The sequence below is a fragment of the Euleptes europaea genome, chromosome 3, assembly GCF_029931775.1.
Source record: "Euleptes europaea isolate rEulEur1 chromosome 3, rEulEur1.hap1, whole genome shotgun sequence".
NCBI lineage: Eukaryota > Metazoa > Chordata > Lepidosauria > Squamata > Sphaerodactylidae > Euleptes > Euleptes europaea.
In genome coordinates this window covers 86,139,013-86,163,282 of record NC_079314.1, presented here as the reverse complement: position 1 = coordinate 86,163,282, position 24,270 = coordinate 86,139,013, and the positions used below count along the sequence as shown (strand labels likewise).

The following is a 24,270-nucleotide window of genomic DNA, read 5'->3' as shown; positions in this document are numbered from 1 at the left end:
AGAGATGGTTTGCCGTTGCCTTCCTCTGTAGAGTCTTCCTTGGAAGTCTCCCTCCCAAATACAGACCCTGCTTAATTTCTGAGATCTGACGAGATCAGGCTAAACCATGCCGCCTTCCCTCCTGTGCCAACTAGTACTAATTTATAAACGTAACAAGGTATATTCCACAGCTTATTTAGAACACCATAATAAATACAGAATGACATCCATGTGATGCCCACAGACACATTTAAACCAACTCATGAAACAAACCATAGCAAGTCAACATGTATTGATGATGTAAACTCAATGCATTCACACAACACTACATAGTATAGTATATTTTTCCACTAATCTGGAGCCAATCAAGAGGCAAGACCAACTACATTAACTACTGTGCATCAACATTCCACACATCTGCTCTGAATGAAAAGATGATATCAAAATATATGCTTGGACCAATTTTTGCTTAAGTTGGCAGTTCATAGAAGTGCACTGGAAAAGCCCCCCGTGGATCAGAACCCCAGTCATCCCAGTCCGTTTGTCCTGCCATGGAACCACTTTATCATCATTTGGCCAGTTTCTCCGATGCCATCTGGCTCTCCCTGACAGCATCCCCACTTCTCATGTCAATCTGTGATGTCATCCCACTGCTCCAGCCTTGGCTATCTAGCAGATTACAAGCCCTCTGGAAGCGACACTGTGCCACATCAATGAGACAGCACCTTTGGAGAGCTGGCATTCAGTACAAATTAATTAGGAGCAACAGAAGTTCGGAGAAATGCTAAAGAGCACAACGGTGAAGCTAGATCCAGTTTCTCTAAATCCAATCCCTAGAAGATGGTTTATTCCTTAGTCTGTTAAAGTGGCATATATGCAAAATAAAGCATCTACGTCTATTTTTTGAAATTTATTGTACAGCTGCCTGGGTTTGACATTATTTATAAAAGACAGACACTGACACTGTTATATTGTATGAAGCATGAGAGGCTCACTCTGAGGCAAAGAACAAAACTGGCTTTATTTTCAAAGACACTGAAACTGTAACAGGCCAGGCCAGGAACTGTGTCTCCTGTTACCTCTGAAGGCAAGATTTCCAAATGCAGTTTTGGGAATTGCACTTAAACAAGCTGACTCAAAATAGAATCCACCTAGAGGCAAAGACGTGTCCAGGGAATGCAGACTATGAGGGAAAAAAGGCTAACACTAAAATATTATTACATGTGGGGGGGGGTTAATTTATTTGCTCTGATAGCACTAGGGTTGGGTTGGCATGTCTTCCTAGCAAAGGCACTTCAAGGACAGATCCTGTGCAAACATTAGCAAAGATGATGTTCAATCTTAGTTTAAATTCCTTGCAATTATTTTCACTGCAGCAGCAGGAGAGACAGAGTCTGTCCAAAGGCCTGTATTAACAGATTGTCTGGCGACAGTAAAAGGGCCGGGTGGGCTGGGTACAGAAAGTGTGGCATGCAGGTGCCGAGGACTGGCACACCTGGAATAATACAGCGCAAGAGGCAGGAGGGAGAAAAGAGCAGCAAACAAGGAGGAACTCATTCTGTCCACTCCTTCTTAATGGCCAAGTTCCATTCCCAGGTGAGATGGTTGTGCTTATCATCATCAGTGAAGAACGACTTGTTGCGATAGGTTCCTCGCGCCACCAGGCCCTTGGGTGCCTCCTCAAGAGGTGTCATGAATTCATATTCCTCTGGCCGTGGCCCATAGCTGCCAACCATGAATGTAGCCTTGTCCACTAGAAGAAAACAGCCCACAAGTAAAGCGTTTGTCAAGGGGGAACTAGGCAAAGACACATGATAGATGTCTATAAAATTATGCATGGTATGGAGAGAGTGGACAGGGAGAAACTTTTTCCCCCTCTCTCATAATACTAGAATGTGGGGTCATCTGCTGAAGCTGGAGGGTGAGAGATTCAAAACTGATAAAAGGAAGTATTTCTTCACACAATGAATAAATTGTGGAACTCCCTGCCCCAGGATGTGGTGATGGCTGCCAACTTGGAAGGCTTTAAGAGGGGAGTGGACATGTTCATGGAGGAGAGGGCTATTCATGGCTACTAGTAAAAATGGATACTAGTCATGATGCATACCGATTCGCTCCAGGATCAGAGGAACATGCCTGTTATACTAGGTGCTTTGGAACACAGGCAGGATGGTGCTGCTGCACTCGTCATGTTTGTGGGCTTCCTAGAGGCACCTGGTTGGCCACTGTGTGAACAGAATGCTGGACTTGATGGACCTTGGTCTGATCCAGCATGGCCTTTCTTAGGTTCTTATGACCCGAACACAGGCTGCTGAGGAACCTTGCTGACTCCAGTAAGTGGTCCTGGGCCTGCTGATGCCACAGACTGAAGTCAGTCCTCATGGGCTTTTGGCACACTTCCCCTAACCACGGCTTGCAGCGGTATACCATAAAGCCCACTTCAGTTTATGGCAGTGCACACACATAGAGTGACACAAGTAATGGTCAGCATTGGCTCACTGGAAACTTGACCTGCCATGGGATAGACCTACTGCACAAACAGGCCTACAGCCTGTGGCAAACTTTGTAATTTTTAATGCAACCACATCAGGCTGTACAAATCAGATGGTACCCCTTTGTCTCAAATGGGCCCTGACTTGCATTATAAACATGAGATCCATGTGTGAGAACAGACACGATGGCTCTAGAACGACCTTTCTAATTCCTTTAATTCCTCTGGCAATTCTGTTAAGACCAGATCTGGGCAGCAGCCATATAAGCTGGAACTAGGGTTGCCCCATTTCTGTAGGTGGCAGGACATCTCCCACCTCCTGCTGCCACTTCTCACTGATGCTCAGCTGGGCAGCAGGAGGAAAATGGCAAGAGAAATAAGGGGCACAACTGGCACCCCCAGTATGATGATGCAGCTTCTGGTGTGACCTGGAAGTGTTGTCATCATGTTGAGTGATGCTCTAGCATTTGCCCCAAATTCTAGGGTTAAACCACACCATTTTGGGTGATGTGATGCTGACCGTACACATCCTAAGTCTCCACTTCCTCCATCTCCTGCCAGTTGCCAAGCAATGCCTGGCATCCCTAGCCAGAACAGTAGAGAAGAGAGGTGTATAGTATTTCTAGATGCAGGGAAACTGAAGAGGGGGGAAATGTTGCTAAAGAGAATGGGGAAATCGTTCATTTTACTCACCCTTCACCCCTGTCCGGTAGGTGTGCTGCACATATTTCAAGCCAGATACAATTTCCTTATTTACCTGTAAGAGAAAAGCATAGCCGAATGAAGCAACTCTTAAAAGTCATGTTTCTGCGGTCCTTCTTTCCTTACAAATAAAACAGTTTTTCACTTGTACTTCCCTCCTCTTGTGGGATTTCCTTCTATCCTTCATTCATCATTTTTGGCTGCTGGAGTGGCAGAGAGATAAAACGTCCCATTCACAATGTGAGCAGTTGTAATATGTGAACCCATACTTTGACCAGTTTTTCCAATGCACTTTTACCAGTGCTAGTGTTTCTCCTTTTCTTTGTTAGACATTTACCATGAGCCAGTGCTAAATTAAATCTGGTTCTATCTACCTATCATATTTTTATCCCACCCTTTCTCGAGGAGCTCAGTGTTAACAAATCTCGCTTCCATTTTGTCTTCACATCCACCCTGTGAGGTAGGGTAGGCTGAGAGAGAGGGATTGGCCCAGGATCACCCAGTGAGTTTCACAGCTGAATGGGGATTTGAACCTGGGTGCTCCTAATCTAGCAGTGCTGGAAGCACTGCATGGCGACGGCTCCCTGGTTTAAACAACAGATCATGTGCAATGCCTAAAAACAATAATGCCCAGCACAACTAGGCACTGATTGTGCACAGGCCAGGTTGCAACTTTTTGAAGAGGAGCCATATGGTACACTTTACAAAAAGTGTGGAGGCATATCCATGTCAGTCTTGGTCATCCTGGTTTCCATTTTTCATCAAGCTAGTCTATCTTTGTGATCATCTTTGCCTTTTCCCTTCTGACTTTCTTCATCCAGAGCACCATTTCAGATTCCAGTGGTAGGGCAAGACTTTTTCTTGTTGAAAAGAGTGAGGTACACGATTCTTGTGTGTGTGTGTAAAGTGCCCTCAAGTCGCATGATGAATATGTTGGGGTGGATCAAGATAGGTTTTTCACTCAGTCGCACCTAATTGCCCCCATTACAACAGCCCATGTCCCACATCGCTGTTCTCTTTGTACGCCCCATGATCCCCAACACAGTGCTTTTGGAGGTCCCTCCCTTTTTCACCAGTGGAAAAACTCCTGGGATCCAACTCACTTAATATTAAATTGTGCAGAGGGGAGCAGGATGCAGTCTTAAAAAATGTGCTGGGGGGGGGCAATTATTCCTTGACATAACTACAATACTACAGCAATGTTATAAATACTAAGTAGCCGCCTTAAAGCTAAGGTGTTTATGCCTTTGGCGTATATACACAGAACAGAGGCTATTTAATTGTTTATAAAAACAACAGTCACCCAGGGAGTAGAGTCAGTGAGCTGGCCAAAAGTATAAGTAGTCCCAAGAAATAATCATACTGTCTACCCACACAAACCCATTTTCCCACCTGATTCATTGTTTTGGATTTATGCAGTTTAAACTGCAATCCTATGCAGAGTTACTCCAGTCTTAAATCAATTGAAATCAACAGGCTTAGACTGGAATACTTCTGCATAGGATTATACTATTTAGAGAGTAATTATGCCTTTCTCTAAGCCATTCCCCTGTGACTTTTATAACACTGTAAAATTCTCCATAGCATATTATTATTGTGTAACATTAAAAGGGGGAGGGGAAATCCATGCAAGTCGACAAACAAATAGTTCAGCAGCCCACTGATGAGGTTTAAGAACACCCGGAGCCTATGAAAAAGCATTCCAGAACAGAATAGCTAAGGTTGCCAGGTCCCTCTTCACCACCGGCAGGAGGTTTTGGGGGCAGAGCCTGAGGAGGACAGAGTTTGGGGAGGGGAGGGACATCAATGCAATTGCCAAAGTGGCCATTTTCTCCAGGTGAACTGATCTCTATCAGCTGGAGATCAGTTGTAACAGCAGGAGATCTCCAGCTAGTACCTGGAGGCTGGCAACCCTAAAAATAGCCCATTACTGAGTATACACAATATATGCTTAGAATTTGGCATCATTGTTAAAGAGGCAGCACAAGACACGTGCACCAAGACCAGGCAGATTTGCATTTAGTCATCGTGCAAGCCCAGTACTCTGTAACTGTAGAAGACACCAATGGAAAAGCAACAGACTCACCTTGAAATGGATCTTAACTCTGTATTCAGCACATTCCTTTAACACAAAGGTCTCTTTCTTGAGAGCATCAAGGTCCCCTATAGAAGAGTAAACCCCCCCCAAAAAAACTTCAATTAACTTTGCCAGAGATAAAAAAACAAATTCTCCCACTAACTATAGTAAACTGGAGCATTGTAAACATATCTATGCTACAGGCACATATTGTTTTATACTACCATAACTGTTATGGTTTCCCCTAAAGAATCCTGGGAATTGTTAAGTGTGAAGAGGGCGATGAGTCTTCTCTGCTAGACATCCCTGATGCCAAAGAAACTATAGTTCCCAGCAGGGGCAGATTGGCCATTAAGACCACCAGGGAAAATCCTGGGGGGCCAATGGCCTGGGAGGCCATCCCATATGAAGTGGGCAGGAGCCACTGCAACCGTGAGGTGGTGGCCCCTTGAAGGGGGGTGGGTGCTGCCACAGCCATGAGCTGGTGGTCCACACGCCACAGAATGAGGGTGGGCAGAAGCTGGGCAGAAGCTGCAGGGAGCTTGCTCCTTCCCTTTCCCCCCTCCACTGAGCCAGGGTAGGGTGGGTCCTCTCTCTCCTTCCATTCCCCTCTCCACTGGGGCTGTGGGGCCAGGGGCAGGCTGTAAGGCCATTTCCAGGGCTGTTTTTGCCTTTCAAACCACCCTTGGTTCCCATGGGGGGGAAATCACTATTGAACTAGCTAAACTCTAGTCTAAATGTACCTTCAGAGTCTGTGGTGTCCTTCTACATGGGTCACTTGCCATGAGTTCAATGTTTTTGGGTAATGAATTTTTACCTGTTTCCCCACAGCATTATGGTACATTTGTGTACCTTCAAAGGATTCCGTGGCTTTTCTCTGATCTTCCTCAAACCTGCTTTTTCTCTGCAGTTTTGGGAAAGACCACAGTAAAGCCTGGATGGCTACTGTGTGGGTGGGAAAATTCAGATTTTCTGACCCACATGGCAGCCATTTTCTTGACCCCCAGGCAGCCATTTCCTCCCCCTGCCATTGGTGGAGGCTTTAAAAAAAATAAGCTGTAGAATATCACTGATATACTGTTGTTCTGATAGGTGTACCAGTTTCTCTGAATCCCCAGCTTACATTGCTTTAAAAAGTATTTCTCTATCCCCCTCCCTTAACAAGATATAAGGGGAAAGGCATTATCTCCAAAAGGGAAGAGACTAGAGACTTATTTTAAAAAAATGAATGTTGTGAACTCAGAGAAACTACCACACCTATCAGTACAAAAGTATATCAATATAATAATATTCTAGTTCTGTTTGTTGTTGTTTTAAATACAAAAGTCTTGATGGGATGGCCACTTCTGGGTAACTGGGGAAACCGGCCATGCAGAAGCCCGTTGCTGCTGTACTTTATTTGCAGCCGCAGCCGCAGTGGGGAAACCACAAAATCCTGTCCCTGTGTGGAAAACACTTGTTTCTACCCACAGAGAGATGAATGGATGTAAATATATATTCGAGTCTTTGTGAATTACTGAACTGAGTGAATTACTGGTGTGTCTGTGTCCATATGGTCTACTTTTGTGTCATTCCAATGCACTTCGAAACAGCAGGCACAGCTCACTGAGGTGTTCTCTTTCACAATTTTCTCTGGAACAAAAGGAAGCTGGGCAAGAGGACGGCCATTGCTAGGAGAACATAAGATGAATGTAGGTGTGCCTCACAAGCAGACTGCATGATATTTGCTTTGGTTTTTAACTGCTTGCAGTGATATTCCCCTCAGAGATTTCAGCTGAAGAGGAAGCACTGAAGCTCTGCTAAGGGGTGACTTCCTGTTGCAAATAAGAAGCCCATATAAGGTGAAGCCTGACTCTCTTGCTGGTACTGAACTTAGGAACACAAACGACTGCTTGATTCAGCAGTTTCTAAAGGGCTGCGGCTGTAGTCTGAACAAGAAAGTGTCCCCTAAGAAGCCGCTAGACCAAACACTAGACTGGACAACAATTGAAAGTCTGTCATTTGGGGAATTTTCTACAAACTGTTAGTTTATTGTCACTGCTGTATTTTCTTCAAAAAATTTAAAAATAGGACAGAACACTTAGGATGTACACGTGAATTGGTGGATCACGTTGGCTAAAAGGGAAGTCTCCTGTTCAATTTGCAGCCACAAACTCACTGTGGCCATTGACAATCCACTATTGCTCTACAAACATCCTCTCTTCTGTATCTGTATTATTTATTTATGTTTATATCCTGCCATTCTGTCCTCACAAGGGCCATCAAAACAGCTAACAGATTAAAACATACATAACAAAATCACATTTTTAAACCATTAAAACCAACCAAAAATCATTAAAACGAAACCAGAACTAAATACAAAACATTTTTTAAAAATCTAAAACATTGGGCAAGATTGAGGGATCACTGAGGGAATGCCAAATGAAACCAAAAAAAGTCTTCATCTGCTAGCAGAAGATAGCAATGGACGGGACAGATGACTCTACCTTGGGGAGAGAGCTCCAGAGTCTGGGTACCACTGGCAAGAAGGCCCCTCTCACGGGCTGCCCTCCGTCTAATCTCTGAAGGCAGGGGCACCTGAAGCAGGGCCTACAAACATGACTTTAGTGGTCAGGCAGGTTCACAAGGGAGTAAGCAGTCCTTTAGGTATGTTGGTCCCAAACCATACAGGGCTTTAAAGGTCAGTACCAGCACCTGGAATTGTGCCTGGAATCAAATTGGGAGCCACTGTAGCTGAGCCAAGACTAGAGTGATATGGTCCCTATGACCCATTCCAGTCAATATTCTGGTGGCAGCATTCTGCACCAATTGAAGCTTCTGAATATTTCTCACAGGCAGCCCCACAGAGAGTGCATTGCAGTAATCTAATCTAGATTCAACAATGGAAAGGAGCCAAACAATTTGCCTCATCCAGGAAATCTTGACGTTGTCTAGCCACCACCCATTCAATCACCTTGCTCAAGAATGGAACATCTGAGACTCACTGATAGTATTGAGATCTTCTGGCTCCAGGGTAGGCTACTTTAAAAGTCAATGCACCACAGCTTGTTTCAAGGCTGGGGCAACCATCCCCTCTCAACAAGGCATTAACATCCTCTAGGACCACGTGAGCCACCTCCCTACCCCCTGCAGATTTGAGCAGCCAGGAAGAGCAAGAGTCATATCAGCAGCTGGTAGGCCTCAAACCTCCAAGGATCCTGTCCATATCCTCAGACTGTATAAACGGAAAAGTATCCCAAACAACCAGATGGGTAGGCACGCTGACCTCATCTGACTATAATATAGAGTCCAAGTCAGAGCATATGTGAAAGATTTCATCTGCAGAGTTCTGAGCAAAACAGTCCCAGTGGGCCACCAAGCAGTCCACCTCCCCGGCAGGCCAGATCCCAGCAGGTCTCTGACCACCTAGAAACAGCTCTGCTGGGCTACACTGTGCAACGGTGGTGGGAAAGTGGTGTTTGCCACCATCACCACCACATAGTACATTTTAAAATGAGAATGTCTTGTCTTTTCATCACCCTGACTAAACCAAGGGGTTACATGGACTCAAACACTTGAGAGAGGGTGCCAGTGAGCAATCATGTCAACGGCCCAGGTCATTTCCTCATTCCAGTGGCCCGGGTAATTTCCTCATTCCAGAGGGCAAAAGGAGCACCAACCAGATCAACAAGAAAATCCCCTACAGCCACCAGAAAACCATTTGGATTCATCTGGTTTTGGGAGCAGATAATTTTAGATAGATCTGGGGGCAGATAATTTTAGATAGATCCCCCATCCTTACAGAGTTTTGGTACCCCTGTGAGTCTAAGATGTATCTGTAATGCGACTATCATAATATTGTCCTACTTTATACCGCTGTTGTAAAGATCAATGAGAAAATGCACATGAACTGCTTTGAACACTTGAAATGCATTATACAAAAAGCAAAAGTTAACTATTACTACTTCCCTAAGGAATATTTCTCCCCTTCGTTTTCATAGGACCAACTTCAAACAGGAAAATGACTTTAGACACTGCTCTTGGTCTGCAACCTGGGCCACAAGTCCCATTCAATTTATTATGTGGCAAAAGGAAGAGAGTTTCACCTACCAGTGAGATCCATGGTGATTGGCCCCGGAGCAGATTCACATACCAGTGTAAGCCGAGTGACGGTCACATTGGGAGCCGAGGGGTCTGTGGGGTCAGGAAGCAGAGACAGACAGTTTGTCAATCAGACAGGAAGAAATCTGGGGGCAACTTCCCAGGTTTCATTCCTTAGACAGACTCCAATAGTATCAACAGCCCCCAGGGCCATCATCTCATAAAAGTCAACTTACTGAGTCCAAAACACAAAAGCTCAAGAAATACTATGGAAAACTCTTAAGCCAGAAACTCCTATGCACATTTACATGGAAATAAGTCCCAGTGAGGTCAGTGGGACTGAGGGCCAGTTTATAAAATAAAGTTGTAAAGCTATTCCAGGACTACACCATTACCATTATTACCACTGCAGGTAGGCTTGTTTCAGGTGGGTAGCTGTGTTGCTCTGCAGTAGAAGAGCAAGATTCAAATCCAGTAGTACCTTAGGGACCAACAGGATTTCCAGTATATAAGCTTTTGAGAGTCAAAGTTCCCTTTATCAGACACAAGTAGGAATAGCGATCCCTGAGCCCTTATATCCCAGTCAAAGAGGCAGGGGTGTTGCAAAGACGGGAGTCAGGATGCAAAGGTACAGTGCAGCAAGGCTAGGCGGGTAGCTGCATGTTTCAGTGCTCTCCCACAAACATCTCCCTGCTTTGTGTGTTAGAATTTGCATGTCACCGAAATATTAGGCAGAATCAATTTCCTCATTGTTTTATGTGGGGGGGTCTGTGTTATGAGGAAGTACTCATTAGGGTTGCCAGCTCCGGGTTGGGAAATACCTGGAAATTTTTGGGGCAGAGCCTGAGGAGGGTGGGGTTTGGGGAGGGGAGGGACTTAATGGCATTGAAGTCCCTTCACTCCCCAAATCCAACCTTCCTCAGGCTCAGTCCCAGAACAAAGCGGCCATTTTCTCCAGGTGAACTGATCTCTATCGGCTGGAGATTAATTCTAATAGCGGAGATCTCCAGCTAGTACCTGGAGGTTGGCAACCCTAGTACTCATCCTTGCAGCACGTGAAACCTGAAATGCCACACCCAGTTACAGTTTTTATGCCTTGATGCTGCTGACTGTATGAACTTGCCTTTTCTCTCTAGTAAATGTGTGTAAGATTGTAGTCACTCTGAGCACATCGCCCCTTCGTTCCTCAACAGGAATACTCCCATATTCACACATCTCAAAGCAATTCTTAGAGGCATCACAGATACTTCCAACCACATATGCCTGAATGCCCTGACTGAAAGCAGCCAACGCAAGCTGTGCCCGAGGGCCATGTCACATGGGTTGTCTTAAATGGATACAAGTTAAAGACCTACATTGTGACCCTTTTAAAAGGGAAGCACATGTATGGTTGCGTTTGACATCATGGAACACAAGCTGCAAAAGGCTACATGGTACTGTCAGCCTCGCTTGCAGTGGCTGTACAGGATCTTGACTACACCAAAAAGAAAAAAGAAAAGAACACCTGTGCTGAAACTCTCAATAGTACAAAACAAAAGAGCACGATGGCATCAACAACTCAGTATCTCAGAATCAATAAACATAACTCATACACTCAAATTACAGAATTTAATAACCTAAATGGAAGACAGTACACACTCTAAATACTCTGAGCTTCACAGTTCATAAGTGTATATCACAACACACTGAAACAGCAATAGCAGCTGAAACCTGCCCAAAGCTGAGGTTGTTGATGCTGATGTAGCTTGCTCAGAAGAAGAATTCAGGGTTGTGAACTTGCCCAGAAGTGCAGGAATGAGAGCTCCGGATGTATTATTCCTCGTTTCGAAATATTGCTTCCTCAGCTCACATACAAGAATGAAGTGCAGTTTCAAAGTAGATAGACAACAGAGGGTTCAGTGAGACACTCTTAAATGATGCGTACAATGACGGTTTGAAAAGAGGAATAATACATCCGGAGCTCTCGTTCCTGCACTTCTGGGCAAGTGCACAACCCTGAATTCTTTTTCTTCTGTGGTACCTTCCAGCTGGAAGGTACCGCAAAAGGGGCTTGGATGCCTGGGTGGGGGACCGAGGGGGTCGGAAGGTTTGGGAAAGCCCAGACCCAAAGGACGCCTAGACATTAGGAAGAATGCTGATTCTATGACCTTAGGCAGATGATGAGAGGGAGGGCATCTTGGGTATCTTCTGGGCATGGAGGAGGGGTCACTGGGGGTGTTGTGGGGGAGGTCGTTGTGAATTTCCTGCATTGTGCAGGGCGTTGGACTAGATGACCCTGGTGGTCCCTTCCAACTCTGTGATTCTATATGATGCTATATGATTCTTCTGAGCAGGCTACATCAGCATCAACAACCTCAGATTTGGGCAGGTTTCTGCTGCTCTTGCTTGGTTTCAGTGTGTTGTTATACACACAAACGGTGAAGCTCAGAGTATTTAGAGTGTGGACTGCCTTCCATTTATGTTATTACTGTATAGGAACTTGAGCATTGCTCAGCTTTTAAAAAACATGATCCATTAATTGAAAATGCTGGGGAACAGGATTTTTCAAATGCTAAATGGGTGTTCCAACATTAACCTTGAAAACAAAAGTCATTCATCAAGAGGAGAAAACAGTGTGTGGATTTGAATAAAGGAAAGAGAAAACAATTTGTCTAGTAAGCCACCAGTTCAGAAGGTGATCTTCCCTCTTTTGTGGTACAAATCTAAACAAGTATATGATGTCTGCAACACAGCTCCATTCCCCACTTATCAGATGGTACTTCTGGATTCTCTCCATTTGAGATAATACTGGTCCTACTGCACAATGCATGCCATTATGAGCTTTTCCCCACTCTGAAGGATCTTCTGTCACAGGTGGTGATCCATACCTGCCACTACAGGTGCATCCCCCAGCAGGGACTTCTTGTACTTTGCAAGGCTCTCATCATCTTTGTCCAGCTCCTGCAGTTCCTGAAGAGTCTTCTGGGGTGGGGGCTTGTAGTTCAGTTTACTGTCAAGCTCGTCATCATCTTCTTCCACATGCACCTCTGGGTCTTTCTCAGTCATGGTCACCTGGCCTCAGAAGAGGAAGTTGCCAGCCAGTAGAAGTACAAAGCTGGTGAGGCTCGTAAGTCCTTAGCTGAGTTTCTGTTGGAAATGGAGCAATTCAGTCAGAGGTGCAGCTATCTACATATTTTCATAAGCACACAAGTCAGTGATGTTGGTAGCAAAGTTAAAAATCTGCTGAGTGCAGAGGTACAATGGCTTGATTGCCCTTTTTGTATGCGGTTTTTAACAGCAGCCTGAGAGAATCAAGCTGTCATCTAGTCCTGTATCCCATGTACAGGATTTGCCATTCTTTGAGAAAGGGATAAATAGCACAAATAGCGAAATAGTGTCATTCTAGTGTATTAATTCCAACAATCAAGCAGTCTAATGTCGGGCAACATTTGCAACTAGAGGATTCATGACCTTCCCTCTGTAATAACCACTAACATTCCCATCTGTGAATGTATTTAGTGCCATGGTAAGCATAAGTTACTAAACTATGTATCCCACCAACACTACCCATATGAGTTCTCTTGGCAGCAAACAATAAAAGCAATCATACACCAAAGGCTGGATGTAGGCCAGCATCTGAGGCTGTGAGCCAAGCCCTTCTCTATCTTCTGAGAAATCCACATCACTACAGGTTCGTTACATTAAGGGACTTCTCTCCTCCTCCTCCGCTCACCCATCTCTACTTGTAGCCTGCTTGAGCCAGAGGCTGATTGCAACAATGGGCAGTAACTGAACCCAACACTTTTTGGTTTTATTCATTTTGGTAGGGTTGCCAGGTCCCTCTTCGCCACCGGCGGGAGGTTTTTATTGGGCAAAGCCTCAGGAGGGTGGGGTATGGGGAGAGGGGGGATTTCAATGCCCTAGAGTCCAATTGCCAAAGCCATTCTCTCCAGATGAACTTATCTCTATTGGCTGGAGATCAGTTGTTATAGCAGTTGTTATAGTACCTGGAGGTTGGCAACCCGACATTTCGGCTACTGGAACCACATAAATCTCTATGCCAATTGTTAAAATGGACCAAATTATTTTCACTCACACATCCTCTGCCCTACTTTTAGCCCATCCCGAATCTTGAGAATTTCTTACTATCACTACACAATACCATGTTTGTGTAGTGATAGCCTAGCCACACATCCACATACACTGAGAGAGATTCCACTAAGAATTACTTCGTACACTTATCATGGTTGCCACAGTTAATCAACTACATGACAGTCAAAATATTGATATGTGTAGCCTCACCATCTTTTCTAAAAGAAAATGCTTCACACAGCTGTAGCATTAAGCGGTGTCCCTTGGATAACAAACCACCTGTAGTAGTCTTTAGGTAACAGATTTCTTTTTATGCCACACCAACACAAAAACATATTGCTTCAAGAATAAACAATCACATGCAGTTTTGTTACTAAGCTACCATCACAACCCATTCCACCCTTGAACAGTCCCACTACAATCAGTATCAATCCAATATTACATGTGACAAATTAAAGGGATTTAGATCTGCAAAGTATAGGTAAGAGATGATATTTAGGAAGGCATGCAATGGAAGAAAAATACCTAAATGCACTTTTTAACATAACGTTAAAAATCAAGAAAACAAATGTGAATACATCCAGCTGCAAAAATCATGAAATTTCTCCACAGCACAACACTTAAAATGGCTGTTGTCTGCTACAATGAGGTGCCCCTTCCTGCGCAGGAAGGAAACATAGGCTTGTTCCTATGACAACCCAGGCCCTGTCTGCAGATTCCTTTGAGCAACAACCCTTATGTATTGAGACTTCTCCAAAAGAGAAGGGAGTCCATTCTTACTTCCACATGCAGTATTTTCAACAAGGGCTTAATGTGGAGCCCCCTTTGTCACTTAAGAACAAGAAGTCTGCTCCTGTGGCAATTACTGAGGAAGGAATGATAGTGGAGTTCATTAGTAAGCAGGTGGGCAGGTAGAACAAGAAGGATGGGTGAATAGATTAAATGAAAGACAGGAAGGGCCACTGGAATCTCCAGCTATTCAGACCAGAGAGGCTGTGAGCAGCCCAAAGTCACACGGCAAGCTTCCAGGGCAGAATGGGAACATTAACCAGGTTCTCTCAGATCCCAGTCCAACACTCTGCACACTAAGCCACACTGGGTCTCAATGCCTTCTCTTCAGACTAGCAAACCAAGAAATCACACAGAATTTCCCCCCCAGTCTTGCTACCCAAGATCCTTCTACCTGGAGATAGCAGGAATTAAACTTGGGACCTTCTACATGCAAAGTATGTGCTCTGTTACTGAAGTATGGCCAGTGATAACATAAATAGCATAAATCTGTTAAAAGGATAACATAGCTGTATGGAAAAAGGCAAATTCCATGCTGGGGATTATTAGGAAAGAGACTGAAAATAAAACAGCCAATATTGCAATGCCATTGTATAGAACTATGGTGCAGCCTCATTCAAAATACTGTGGGTAGTTCTAGTAACCAAATCATGAAAAATACTTTGCAGAGCTGGAAAAAGTACAGCAGAGGGAAACCCAGACGAGTAAGGGGTTGGAGCACCTTTCCTATGAAAAGTCTGGGACTTTTTAGTTTGGAAAAAGTTGCCGAAGGGAAGACATGATAGAGGTTTGTAAAGTTATGCATGGGGTAGAAAAAGAGAACAGAGATAACCTTTTCTCCTATAATTCTAGAACTCAGGGGCACCCAATGAGATTGTTGGGCAATAGGTTCAGGACAGACAAAAGGAAATAGTTCTTTACTCAAGAACTAATTAGATTGTGGAATTCGCTGCCAGTAGATGTAATGACAACTACAAGGACAGTTTTAAGAGGAACTCAGACAATGGAGAATAGATCCATCAGTGGCTACTAGTCCTGGTGACTAAAAGGAACCAGAAGTAGCAAAACTTTGAATACCTGTACTAGGAGATGGTATCAGGGAAGGCCTTCTTTGTTGCCATAGAGTTGGCCACTGTGTAAAACAGGAGGCTGGACTAAATGGACCACTAGTCTGATCCAACAGGGCTCTTCTTATTTTCTTAGGGAAACGAACACAATCTTCAAATAACCTTCATTACTCACAAATGGCTAATATAGAAGCTGGCAAGCTGTAAAAATGTCTTCCCTTTCCTCATCTAAAGCAGCAGCTAGATACTTTCTTTCCTGAGGCTCTATCATGCCAGTCTGGTGGCAGCCAGGCCAGGCCTACATTAAAATAATCACATTACCCATGTTGGACAAGAAAGCAAAACTGGTGGCAACATTATGATTTTCATGTCACCCTTTCCACTCATATTTTACCTTAAATATACAGATCATCACTTCCAGCTAGGGTTGCCAGCTCCGGGTTGGGAAATACCTGGAGATTTTGGGGGTAGGGGCTGAGGCAGATGGGGTTTGGAGAAGGGAGGGACTTCGATGCCAAAGAGTCCAATTGCCAAAGTGGCCATTTTCTCCAGGGGAACTGATCTCTTTTGCCTGGAGATCAGTTGTAATAGCCGGAGATCCCCAGCCACCACCTGGAGGCTGGCAACCCTACTTCGAGCTTTCTAGCTCTAAGCAAGGAAACCGAGTACACTCTCAGGGTATGTACAAATATCTATTATTTGAACAATCTAGGCCCTTTTGAAGTACACTCAAAGCATTGTGTGTAGACAAACAATGTCCTGTCTAGGGTCAAGCTCGGAAAATTAGTTCTGCCAATTTGCAACACAAGTGAGATGTGCTCAGTGCTGACTGGCTGACATCTGCAGTGTCTCAAACCATCCTCTCCCATCCGCCCCCTCAATAGTTCAGTAACTCCTCTTAAAATTGATTTTTAAACTGATTTTCTGAACAAAACTACTCCAACAATGAATGAATGTTTCAATTAATAAGTGTCACGCAGCACTAGAAAAATAACAACAAAAAGCAGGCAGCATGCCTGAAGCCTGGGCAGAACTGAAAGCTCGGTGAAGCATCTGAACTGTTGAATGCATTCTGAATTTTACTACTGGCACTCTAGCCAGCTGACTGTTCAAAAATGGCCCTTTGACCATCTATCACTGACTGCCGCCAAATATTGTCAAATATTCCCCAAAGCCAAGAATGGCACTATATCACTGACAGTATACCTGGCTTATTTCATTATAGACTCATTTGTTAGCAAGGACAGGAATGTAGCAGTCAGGAGCAGGGCCCAGAAGCACAGCAAAGCTTCACCTAGAAGCCACCAGCTATAACTCCAGGCCTTTTTGTTTTTTAAATATTTGTCATTAGGTATCTAGACGGAGTGACGGCTGAACATTTTGCTCAGAGAAGAAAGGAACTTAAAAGCAGACAAATTTGGCAAGCTTTGTCCTTGTTTTATAAATGAAATGAAACAACCTAAAAATTGTCATCTTGAGTTCAATTTATGAATGCCTTTCATGAGACAGAAGACAGTTGCAATATTAGCTAAGCTTTAAATCAATATTAAAAATAAATATTCAAAATAAAAGCAATACTAGAGAGTGAGTAAACCAGTGAAGCCCTGACACATGCATAGTTTCTGAACTGGGACATGGATCCTATGCTGCCTTTCTGCTCACAACAGGCACTTTTGCTCATGGAAGAGGGCAAGGAGGATTTTTGCTGATTCCCTCCTCTCACTGCAGCCCCTCATTTTGATCTCCATATTCCTGACAGGCCATGACCCACAGGGATACCATTTCAGAGGGCATGAATGACTGCACCTTAATGTGGAAGGCAGGAAAGTCTATTTGTGCAGTGCAGCTCTGCTCAGTCTACACAGGATCCAAACCTAGGCCTTTTACAAACAGGTACTGCATTAGTGCTCCAACTCTTGATAGAGCCACAAATGCAGAGCAAAACTTCCCCTGAAGGTCAACAAACAGAAAAGGACAGCAAACTTCAAGCTGTCACAGAATTCAAGAGAATACCTTACTGTCAAGTCTCAGCAGAGGTTGAATCTGAGACAGAAAATCAAAGGTGTCTAGATGTGCAATCGTAAGCGAGACTACTTAGAATCCTGCTCAGGTCCATTCAATGACTCTTACTCCCAGGAAAGTGTTTTTAGGATTACAGCAGAAACATCAGCAACCAGTATTTTAACCTCTGAGGAGATCTTTGTGCAGAAACTTCCTTCAGACTATTCATAGGAAGTGAACCAAAAAGAAAGTAGGGATAAGTGGAGCTCTCAGGGCAGATTCACATGAAGAAGCTGCCATGTTGTGGCCACCTGAAATCCAAACCATGCAGAGGCTGAATCATCTGGATGAGGAGCTGCACTCCTTGCAGACATGCCAATTACACCACAACACAGTTGATGGAAGCATATGGTGAGCAGTCATGCATTAACATCTTACGGGTGTAAAGTGGCCCTGTCAAATAGTCTGGATACCGACAGGCCTCTGATTTACGTGTATGTAGCTTTAAAGATGTTTGCCTGGGCTACAGAACTACTAGACCACATAACTACAGTACAATGTTTAACACTAAGGCAGACTCTTATCAAATATAAAACAAGCAACCACAAAAACAAAAAGACATAAAGATGCTCCACCCAAATTATGGTTTGGGGTGGTATTATTTCCATTCCCACTGATATAATCTGCTCTTCCCTTGACCCACAAGTCCAAGGGAAGTTGGCTCCATATTAAAATCAAATGACCTCACATATTATGCTGCCATGCATTCCAGTCAAAATGAGCACTCCCCAATCTTTTTTTTTAAAGCATAACCCAAAAGCACAAAAAAGGGACCAGAAGTGCAGAACGTGCAACGAGAGAGAGAGAGAGAGAGAGAGAGAGACAGACAGACAGACAGACAGACAGACAGAGAGAAAAAGAATTCAAAGTGAACACACCGGCACTCACCCTATACAAGTGCTTCTTTTACAAGCCAGGCTGCTTCTCTGTGTCTTTCCCTATGAAACTAGAAATCGATCATAGCCTGATCTGATTCACGGAGGCTAACATGTGCAGTGCCTCTTGATTGCTCCTTCAACACCACCACTCCCTGCTTCTATTTTTAAAAGTGCAATACAGGGATATAAAAAGGGAGATGGAGACTACTACCTCTTACAAAAATGAAGGGAGCAGCTATCATTGCTGCCTACCATTATGACTTCCAGAGAAAGCCATTCCATCCTCACTCAAAGACAATTCGAAAATCCCTGGCTTGGGACATTAGAGATCCCAACCTGAGTATAAAATTAATCTGTCCTGGGCCCCCACACCCCTGAGTCTTATTCTAATTACTCGACTTTCCCCCATTAAACCAGAGCCTGGCCCCAGAGAAGAAGTGTGTGTCCAGTCACCCAGCCTACCCCAAGGCTACCCACAGGCTCTTCAGCCATTTTAATTGGTTCTCAGTAGGTTTTAGGATTCCAGCCATAGCACTTGAGGCACCTTATTTTTGGTTCTGAATTCTGTCAAGAAACAGACTGCCCTGTCAGAAGACCCCTGTATCCAAACTTAAATAGCCCATTCACACATGCAATGTCTTATTTGAACAAATTACCATGAGAGTCCTTTCCCTCAATGTTAGTGTAGTGAAGTTGAAACACTTTAATACAAGTTCCCCAGCATGGCACCTGTCAGCACCACATTGCACACAAGCACTTCACCAGGTGACCACCATGTGCTTCAGAAAAGTAGGTCGGGCCATTATAAAGGCAGGATCTGAATTCACACAAATAAAGGAGCATATCACTTAGATCCTCCCCACAGCTCACTTGAAAAAAAGCCGGGATCCTGTAAACAGGACCAGTTAATCAGCTGTGAGGCAGTTAAGGGGATGCTTGGCTCCACCTCCAGTGGTAGCCATTTTGTAGTGGTACCTGCCATCCTGCCTCAAAATACCAAAGATGCCTACAGTCTCAACAACATTGGGGACCCCTGCTTCATGCAGTAAAATTGCCATATCCAGGAAGACACTACCTGAACAGCCCAACCAGACAGATCCTTTGATTACTAGTAATTCCTTCAAGAATTTGGTGTGTTAGCTGGCTTTTTCCAAATCCCCAATTGCATTTATTTTATTAAAAACATGAAGCTGCCATATACTGAATCAGACTATTGGACCATCAAGGTCAGTACTGTTTACTCAGACTGGCAGCAGCTCTCCAAGGTCTCAGGCAGAGGTCTTTCATATCACCTACTACCTGCATGTAGTAATGGATAAAAACACCCCCGTTAGCCAATCATGGACTTCTATGTTCTAATCCTAAATCTTAGCTTTTAGAAATTATGTTGGGGAAATAATTGTCATTGTCTCAATGCTCCATCTGCATAACTGCCAATTTACCACTTTCCCAGTAAACTATGGAGTTGACTTAACTTAGGAGAAGCAGAAGTTGTGATTAGAACAATTGCACTTAGCAATTTCAGTTCCAGGTCAAATTTACCTAGGATGCAGAACAAACAGATTGAATCATTCACCAATCAAATGTTTTTGCTTCCCACATCATCAGTCTCTGGGACTTACCAGACAATCAGTTCAACCAGAAAGAATGCTCACCTGTACAAGACTGATCTCTTTCATAGGCTTGTGGTACTAACAAGATAAAGACTGAAACATATATTTGAAGTGCTACAGAAAAACATATTAACAGTACATCAACAAGAGACAAAAACGTTATGACCAGGTACCTCAAATACTGTGGGGAAGGGGGAATACACACAACTACAGTTTTCCCTCAGCCATTCCAATACAGGGACTACTTCAACCACACGAAAGAATCCAAATGGCATGAAATAATAACAAAAGAATCAGGATATGTCTAGATCACAACTATATACCAATATACTAATAATTAAGTGCCATCAAGTAACAAACGCCTTATGGTAAACTCTCATGGGATATTCAAGGTAAGAGATGAGCAGAGATGGTTTGCCATTGCCTTCCTTTTTAAAACTAGTTTTACATCAGCTTAATTGTCATGGCTTCCCATAAGTAATCCTGGAACTGAAAGCTGATACAGTTGCTAGAATTCTCTGTTAGTGAGCAGTAGCCATCTTCACAGAATTACATATTTATACCCCCATTTTCTTCCCCAACGGGGACCCAAAGTAGCTTTGAACATCATTCTACCCCTCCTCCATTTTATCCTCACAAGAACCTGTGAGATAGGTAGACAGAGAGACATTAGCCTAAGATCATCCAGAAAGCTTCCATGGCAGAGCAGGGATTTGAACCTGTATCTCTCAGATCCTTGTCCAATACTGTAACCACTACATCAGTTTATTGGTTGGCTAGATATGCCATTGGTTATCATGATAGTTTGGCCATTTTCAATTGTTACAGAGAAACAAAAGAGGAAGGAAGAAACACATAGACAGTGCACAAAATCGGTAAGTAACAACTAGTCATTTATGGTTTCTAAAGAGAAAAAAATGAGCTCAGGGATTCATAAGAGATTCCACTCTGCCAGTAGGCCTGGCCATCCTACCACTACCCTCTCATGTCACACTGACATAACAGCATCAAGATATTTTATTCAGCATCACATTAATTCATGGAAGGAAAGAGGAGGCATTATAGTGCACTGGCTAGAATACAGGCCTTGGACATAGAAAAATAAGGTCCAAATTCCTATTCAGTTACAAAGATCAGTGTGGACCTCAAGCAAGTTACCATCTCTCAGCCTAACCTTCCTCACAAGGTTGTAATCTGTTAGATTAAACCTCTGCTCTGATTTCCCTGGAGGAAAAGCAGGATACCAATGTAGTAAGTCAAAGCAACAAAGGACAGAAAGGACACAGTGAGACTGCATTTTCTCCACAACCACAAGAGCTCAGAACTTACCTTTCTCAATCTAGCTCCTTCTGTGCTCTGCTTTAATGAAAATGAAAATTGTGTCTACTCTGTTGCTACGGCTTCACCTCAACCAGGAGTAATGGTACAAGGCCAATCATGTATTTGAAAGCAGGATTCATGCAGTGCGTCACCCCTCTGCTGATGTCATGTGGAGCTGTACCATATACCTCACCTTTATTGCAGGGAAGGAGGCTAGTGAAGTGTAGATTCCACAGGTTGGTTGCACATCACAGCAACAACCTCAAGAAAGCTGGCAGCCTAAACATGCCCTGAAAATCTCTAGAGATTAACCTTTGCAGCTCCTGGACTGCAAAGAAGCACTTAAAATACAGAATGCTGAAATAATCTAAAAGAGATGCATCAGGATTCACACATGTTCACCCACAGAAAGATTCTGCACATGGATCCAGGAGATATGCTGTCTACACTTTTTGTTTTTCTAACTGGAATAAAAAGTATTAAAATAACTCCTTTGTCTAAAAAAGCAAGATTTCTCTCTCTAATGCTAATGATTCTGCTTGCCTCATCCATCTCTCTCCGTGCTATCCATCTCCTGTAGTTTTCCTTTGTTCATACCCCAAATTTCAAATTGTTTCCATAGTACCACATTACTCCAGTGTTCTCAAAGCAGAAACAAAGCATTAACATTCCTGAACTGTTGCTATAAAGAAGGCTTTGGCTTTAAGTGGGGATTTGTGTGTATGAGTATCCAGTGATTAAATGAACAATTAAAAAGCACTATGGCACCACAAATGGACATTCTTTGTTGTATATTTAATTGTTCTGCAAACAAATAGGATTGCCATTTTACCCCCGCCAGGACTGCCATTTTGCCCCCTGCTGTCTGCCCATGCTAGAAACAGATCTAGTGAAAACCATAGTTGTCCTTACAGCATGGTACTTTAAGTGAGGAATGCAATTTATCCCATTTTACAGAAGGGAAAGTTTATTAGAAGTAAGGGGTTACATTAAAAGTCATTTTGTTCTCTGTTAATCTGGTATAACTTCCACTGTCTTAGTTTTATACTCTCTGTCACCACCAGTGAGATTACAGACTCCATTTCCTCCAAACCCATATGCCAAATAGGGATGCCAGATTTTTTCTGGTGGGACTAGAGTTGCCAGGTCCCTCTTCACCACTGGCAGGAGGTTTTTGGGGCGGAGCCTAAGGAGGGTTTGGGGAGGGACTTCAATGCCATAGAGTCCAATTGCCAAAGTGGCCATTTTCTCCAGGGGAACTGATCTCTATCAGCTGGAGATCAGTTGTAATAGTAGGAGATCTCCAGCTAGTACCTGGAGGTTGGCATCCCTAGATGGGACTCTTGCACACTTTGACCACTTCTGTCACCCTGGCTGTGAATTCAAAGTGAGGGTTAAAAGTAATAAGAGGTCACTAACTATGTTTTGAGTTTTGTAACCTTTTCAGATAAACCGGTTACCTCAGAAAAATTGTCAGTGTCGGCCACCATCCTTCTTCGAAGGAGGTCCATGAAGTTGAGGGGAAATAATTCATTATTGGTAAAATGGGGCAGTTGGAGGGGTAGGTTGCTCAACCCAACCCAGTAAGTGGACTACAACTGGCTTTGTCTTCTACCTGGCAGGGTCTGGGAACTATCCCGTAGTCATGGTGCTTACCTAAAAATGTTATTAGTCCTTAAGGTGCCACTGGACCCCTGTTTCACTCTACCTTAAAAAATTACTGTTCATCAGCAGCTTTAAAAAAATTTAATGACCTCTGGGGCATAAGGCCCACCATACAACAGCCACAGAATTTTCTTCTGCTTCAGGGCTGGAGCTTCTGTGGCCCCAAACAGTGGAGCTTTCCATACTGCGGATGGAGGCTCTGGCCTGCAACCTACCACCCACCCACACATGGAAACCAGAGTTATAGGGAAGTGGATTGTGTGGCTGGAAATAAGTGAACTGAATGAAGCAATTAGGACTAGCTAATGTTTTGTAGCTGGGGCAATTCAGCCCCTGGTAGGAACAGTGGGAGGTGAACTGGAACAATGCTACAGTATGTCCTTGAATCGATTATTTGCAAAAGGATGCAAAGCCTAAAAAGACCAAGAAATGTTCTTTCACCATGGCAGAAGGCGCCTTTCTGTCCAGATGGTGGCTTTCTGAATCCCTAAATTAGGAACCACACACAGCAAGCAACACAGAAAGAGCTCTGCCAAGCGTTCAATATTTCTCACGGAGGCCCACGTGGCCAGCAGAAACGATGCACTCGTCCTGGGTCAATCCCTGCGCGCTGGCTGAAATCACCCTGGACCAGTTTGGGTTCAACCCCAAAATAAGACCCCTGCGTGCACTTCCTTGCGCAAGGCAAATAACACGGCAATAAAGGACCTGCTCCGAATTCACATTGGAAACCTGTGGCAGAAGAGGCCACTGAACCGACCAACCCTCAGCTCCCCTAAACGGGCAACTCGGCCATGGGGCCTGCCTCCTGAAACAAGCAGTAACCCACCCACCCAAAAAACAGAGGCCTCCAGAGTGCATGCGAATGACAGAGAAGGAGGAAAAGGAATGAAATTTTCCACTGAGAAAAAACACACTTTTTTAAATTTTATTTTATTTTATTGCACTTTCCTATATTCTATGGAGAGGAACGCACTGGCAAACCACCTCTGGTATTCTCTTGCCATGAAAAACCCAAAACGGGTCGCCATAAGTCGGCTGAGACTCGAAGGCACTTTACACACACACACGTTCTATGGAGCAAAGTGTTAAATTAAGCCATCGCTAGACCAGTTTCTGGGGGTGGGAACTTGGAGGTTAAAAGAAACAAAAAGGGCACAGAAGGCAAGAGACCATGGAGCAAGGAGTGTGAAGATAGAGAACTCTGGGGAAAGCTCCCCTTGGAAAGCTCCCCTTTCCCCCCACCCAAAAAAAAAAAGAAACACGTTTCTTAGCCCTCTAAAGTAGCCCTCCCCCACCCCTCGCTGCATTGCAGGGTCCTCAGCCCTGAATACTCCTTTCCCCTTCTGGGGTGGCCATGCTTATGGCTGGCTTTCGTGATCCCAGGGGGGTGACTCGCCCTTCCCTCGCCGAGAGCCGACGGGGAGCTCGACGGAACGGTGGGCAGGGGAGCGGCCCTCCTTTGCTGCCGCCTTCC

General features: G+C 44.1%; 1 protein-coding gene across 1 annotated transcript; it reads right to left on the bottom strand.

Moving 5' to 3' along the window:
- Positions 1-1,450: 1,450 nt before the first annotated feature.
- On the bottom strand, positions 1,451-21,201 carry ARHGDIB (Rho GDP dissociation inhibitor beta). The gene is made up of 6 exons (XM_056846807.1): positions 21,138-21,201; positions 12,197-12,455; positions 9,339-9,422; positions 5,259-5,335; positions 3,164-3,227; positions 1,451-1,732 (listed from the first exon to the last, which is right to left on the bottom strand). Exons 2-6 carry the CDS (start codon positions 12,372-12,374, stop codon positions 1,533-1,535), a joined length of 603 nt encoding a protein of 200 aa, XP_056702785.1. The 5' UTR covers positions 12,375-12,455; positions 21,138-21,201; the 3' UTR covers positions 1,451-1,532.
- Between the last annotated feature and the right edge of the window lie 3,069 nt (positions 21,202-24,270).

Coding starts and splice junctions, on each gene's coding strand:
- ARHGDIB (XM_056846807.1), bottom strand. CDS start 12,374: ATGACTGAGAAAGACCCAGAGGTGCATGTGGAAGAAGATGATGACGAG. Junction 5,336..9,338: donor AATCACCATGGATCTCACTG/GTAGGTGAAACT, acceptor ACTCTTCTATAG/GGGACCTTGATGCTCTCAAG. Junction 3,228..5,258: donor GAGTTAAGATCCATTTCAAG/GTGAGTCTGTTG, acceptor TTTCTCTTACAG/GTAAATAAGGAAATTGTATC.